This window comes from Macrobrachium nipponense, chromosome 4, assembly GCF_015104395.2.
Source record: "Macrobrachium nipponense isolate FS-2020 chromosome 4, ASM1510439v2, whole genome shotgun sequence".
NCBI classification, from domain to species: domain Eukaryota; kingdom Metazoa; phylum Arthropoda; class Malacostraca; order Decapoda; family Palaemonidae; genus Macrobrachium; species Macrobrachium nipponense.
In genome coordinates, this window is record NC_061100.1 from 115,701,665 (window position 1) to 115,706,664 (window position 5,000).

General features: G+C 35.7%; 1 protein-coding gene across 2 annotated transcripts in view; it reads right to left on the minus strand.

Moving 5' to 3' along the window:
* Positions 1 to 5,000, minus strand: part of LOC135211078 (hatching enzyme 1.2-like) — a 141,788-nt gene that overhangs the window by 5,859 nt on the left and 130,929 nt on the right. For both annotated transcript variants that reach the window (XM_064244138.1, XM_064244139.1), the window contains 4 exons: positions 3,352 to 3,458; positions 2,775 to 2,871; positions 2,168 to 2,297; positions 1,215 to 1,411 (listed from right to left, as the gene is read on the minus strand). In XM_064244138.1, the coding sequence (XP_064100208.1) occupies positions 1,215 to 1,411; positions 2,168 to 2,297; positions 2,775 to 2,871; positions 3,352 to 3,458 (531 nt within the window). The remainder of the gene's footprint in view (positions 1 to 1,214; positions 1,412 to 2,167; positions 2,298 to 2,774; positions 2,872 to 3,351; positions 3,459 to 5,000) is intronic.

Consider the following 5,000-nt stretch of genomic DNA (forward strand, 5'->3'; position numbering starts at 1 on the left):
TAATCACTTCTAGACTCAAAATGTCAACTGCTACATTGTAATAGTCAACTTTAGAGGATCCCGTCTCTAGTACCATGATATAGAGCCCATCTGTAATAAAGATACCTGTAAGAAATAGATTGATCTGGTTCCGTTTTATTTACTTGTGCTTGAAAAATGTTGGAACGTGACACAAGGGTTTCTTTGGCAATGTCATCAATCTGATGAGGTTGTGTAACAGCCGATTTCGTTAGATTTGCTTGTTTCCCACTAAAAGTGCAAATTTATATCCGACTTTGGCCATTGTGTCCTCTTCTCTGGCAGGAGAAAAATTCTTCTTAAAGGGTAACTATAGTAGATTCACATCAACCGTGCATTTGATGTCTAGGCCAGCCCCTTACGACGCTCCTGATTGGCTGTGGATATGAAAATCACAGGGCTGGAAACTCTCAGTCTCTCTCCAGAGTTCACATGGGTAGGATCTATGTTCCACCTCTCCTGAGGGATACGTCTTTCAAAAGTATCCTTCAGGAGAGGTGGAACATAGATCCTAGCCATGTGAACTCTCGAGAGAGAGACAGTGTCCAGCTCCGTGATTGGCTTATCAACAGCCAATCAGGAGCGTCGTAAGGGACTGGCCTAGACATCAAATGCACGGTTGATGTGAATCTACTACAGGAGTAACTCGTCTTTTAATTGGATTCTTCCTTGAAGACCGCACAGGAAGCCATTTTACGAAAAAAAAAGATCTCACCAGTTTTCAGTATTAAGCACTGAATTTCTGTAGCTTTTGTTATGATTTATCCTAAAATACAGTCTTCATATCAATAACTGGCTAAAAATCGCACTGGATTATTACAGGTTCCTCGTTAATAGATAACTTGCCACTGCAATATTCATAGGACTTATTGCAGTCTTCTTTAGTGTCCTGGCTTCTAAAACTGGGAGACACGGTTTTTATTATTATTATTCCTGTTCATATAAACAGAAAAATGGGAGACATTCATCCACGCTCATCTCCATTGTGAAACAAGGATGCTATTTGGGAAAAGCATATGCATTCTATAAAAAGGAGAAAAAACGCTCCAAATTATCCATAAATATCTACCTGATTTTAGAAATAGATTTATTGCGTATATTTAGCACCCTAGGCCAACCTCCCCCCAAAATAGATAATTAAACAAAGATGTGGAAATGGGAGACATTACATAACTATGACTACTAAGGAACATTACCTTGGAGAACATTTTCTCTGACAACAGTGACATGTTCGTCTCTGTCAGAGCGAGCTTGCTCGTGGAAGACCCCAAGGGCATGAAGAAACTCGTGGATGGGCTTCCCAACGCTACCGAAGCACCTGAGAGACCTGGCATCTGGTTGTCTCAGGGAGAGGATCTGTTGCCCTCCTCGTTTCCCCACGTAAGACCAGCATCTATGGATCAAGTGAAGAGTTCATTTATTTTTTATGGCATTGTGAATAATAAGGTGAAACAACATGCAATGGAAGAAAATGGTTTAAAAGTTGGTAGGGGGATTATTGAGCTTCTATTACTAAAAGCTTGATAAGAAAATTTAATAACCAACTGTAGAAATTAACTTGCTAACTCCAACGTCTGTCATTACAGTTTTTAACTATTGTTTTCAGCTTGAAGTAATGGTGAATATTACGTGATCTCATGATCAAAATCTAGGATAGCTGTTACTACATGGGTATACAGACCTGAAAATATTAGAAATTTTTGAATGTGAATGAAAACTTCACAACAATTCATCTAACAAAAAAAAGTATATCTTAGTTTAACCAGACCATTGAGCTGGTTAGCAGCTCTCCAAGGGCTGGCCCGAAGGAAGAGATTTTCATTTACGTTGCTAGGATCCAATTGGCTACTTGGCAACGGACCTACAGCTTATTGTGGGATCCGAAACACATTATATGGAGAAATGAATGTCTAATCAGCAGAAATAAAATCCTCTGATTCCGAGTAGTCGTATGATAATCTAACGTAGCATGTCGGGATTCTATTTGTAACCTTTTCAATCAGAAGATTCCCAGAAACCTTCTCATGCTCTCCTGTAATATCTGCTTTAACATCTGCTTACACAGGCTAACAAAGGCAGACACAGCTAACGAAATAACGCTTCTTTCTATTACTTTAGCGAAGCCGATAGATAACAAGGCTGCACTTACCCGGCTGGCTGTTCGACCGGCCAAATAAGGAGGTAATCTTCGGCTTTCCCGTCCCACGGAACGAAATTGATGCAAGTCATGAAGTTTAGGGTTGAAATGGCTCTCTCTATGACCGTCCTCTCGTTAGGAACTGGCAAAGAGATATGAGGAGGTGGTTACTATGCATCTATATATATATATATATATATATATATATATATTATATATTATATATATATATATATATATATATATATATATATATATATATTTATATATATAAAGTTTTTTTTGCCACGAAGGAAAAAATGAAAAAGCGAGATAGCCAAGTACTTTCGGTCCTGTTCGGACCGAACAGGACCGAAAGTACTCGGCTATCTCGCATTTTCATTTTTTCCTTCGTGGCAAAAAACCTTTATTTATACATAGCATCACGTTTTATATACTTCGTGATCAAGTTATTATCATATATATATATATATATATATATATATATATATATATAGGAATACCTAGCAACTGTATTTGGAGTGCTTAATTGTAGTGATCAACTTAATAATGTCATAAAAAGCACATCATATGTGTAAACAATGATAAAAAGATGAAAGAATTGGGAAAACCTACTCACGATAGAGGGAACTGATGACGTAGGGGACGGTGCCGTTTTCCCATTTTCTCTCGGGGAACACATCCCATTTAAGCCCAACGCGCGTGTGAGCCAGGAGCTATGACAAAAACAGTATATAATAATAATAATAATAATAATAATAATAATCAATAATAATAATAAGACGAAGAAGAAGAAGGAGAATAAGAAGCAGAAGAAGAAACACGTCCTTGCAAATGCAGGAATCTAACTCGATAAACATATTTTTTTGTATAGAAACATAATTGTTTCAATGCATAAAATGAGCTCATTTGTTGAACGAAACTTTGCTGGGTTAACAGGATCTCAAATATGCACATCAAGATATGCTGATATAGTCGATTTAGCGACAGACCTGAAATCTTAAGGAATCTTTGCTACACACGACCAATTGAAATATGTTGTCTTCCATAGCACCATTTGGTTAAGAATGACTTAAATATCTCCATCTTTCCATTTATTTACTCGAATTTCATTTTTTAAAAAGTTGATTTCTCAGTTGTTCCTTACATTAAGGCTTACAGAGCTATTATAATGAAACAGGAGTAGAGAGTATTACCTCAGGGCCTAATCCGGCCATATCTCCCTGGAAGAGTCCAGGCGTTACTTCTGAGTCTTGATAATCTTGGAGTAATTGGGCTTGTGATTCAAGGGGGTAGTCCAGCACTGGAACATGGAAACGACTTTAGTACTTTAAAAATTTTACCGGTAGACTACTAGAAAAACAAATGCTCTTAAACAACTCATAGCCTAGAGCCGTATAAAAAGTTATATTTACTCGTAAAATGTCTATCAATGACTGATATATATATATATATATATATATATATATATATATATATATATATATATATGTGTGTGTGTGTGTGTGTGTGTTGTGTGTGTGTGTGTATGTATGTATATATATATGTATATATAGCAGGTCAGTAAATACACATATAAAACCTCCAGGGGATGTCCATGATACATGAAGAAAAAATGACAAGTTTTATTCCAAGAAACGTTTCGCACATGAATTCTTTGTGCATCATCAGTCTGTGAAAGAACAAAAAGACACATTTATAAATAACATAAAATAAAAGTGCAAAAAACAGGAATTCACATATATTAAAAGTAGTCTTAAAATTACAGAAAAGAACAACTAAAAAACAGGTTAAAAGAGACTGCTTAGCCACCAACCGTTCATTGTGAGGAGAGAAGATGGAATGAACTAAGACAAGTTAAAAGTAACGACTTCAACTATGCCAGGTACAGAGTTGCTGAGGACTTATTACTGTTGAGGGAGGGAACAAGCCTCTTGATATATAAAGACTCAAGGGTAGTTCAATAGTCAGGATGTTTGACATGGTCTATTATGGAAAAAAGTTCTGTTTGTACTTCAGTTTTGCAATGAACGGCATGATTTCTGATATTGGAAAATTCAGGTGGTTTTAATCTCTGACCAGTGCGAAAGCTGAAGCCTAAGTGACTTGACTGCAATATTTGACCCTTAATAGCCTTCGAGTTGATCCGACGTAAGAGCCCGGACATCCAGGGCACGTAAATTTATATATAACGTTGGATCGCATAAAAGGCTGAAGGCGATCTTTATAGTTAAAAAAAGAACCAATTGTGCAGGGATTGCTTGATATGAGTTTAATTTTAAGGCATGGTATCTCATGTTCAATGATTTGTGTGAGGATTGATGTCAATTTCAAGTCAGATATATAAGGGATCGTCTTTTATGGACATTAAAATTAGGTATTGGTGGCTGTAAAAATTTCGTAAGTATTTTATTAATGGTTTTTTGAACAATTTCGAGTGGAAATGAATTAGATTTGAAGAAATTTAACAAAAAAGTAATTTCCATGTGAAACAGTTGCCAAGACGAAGAGTATTTCAGTGCTCTGTTAACCAATGTGTGAATCGTATTAAGCTTAAAGATTGTTGACACGAGCTATAATAATTTAAAGACTACTTTTAATATAAGTGAATTCCTGTTTTTTGCACTTTTATTGTATGTTATTTATAAATGTGTCTTTTTGTTCTTTCACAGACTGATGATGCACAGAGAATTCATGTACGATACGTTTCTTGGAATAAAACTTGTCATTTTCACTTCTTGTATCATGGACATCCCCTGGAGGTTTTATATGTGTATTTACTGACCTGCTATAGTATATATATATATATATATATATATATATATATATATATATCTTTCGATTT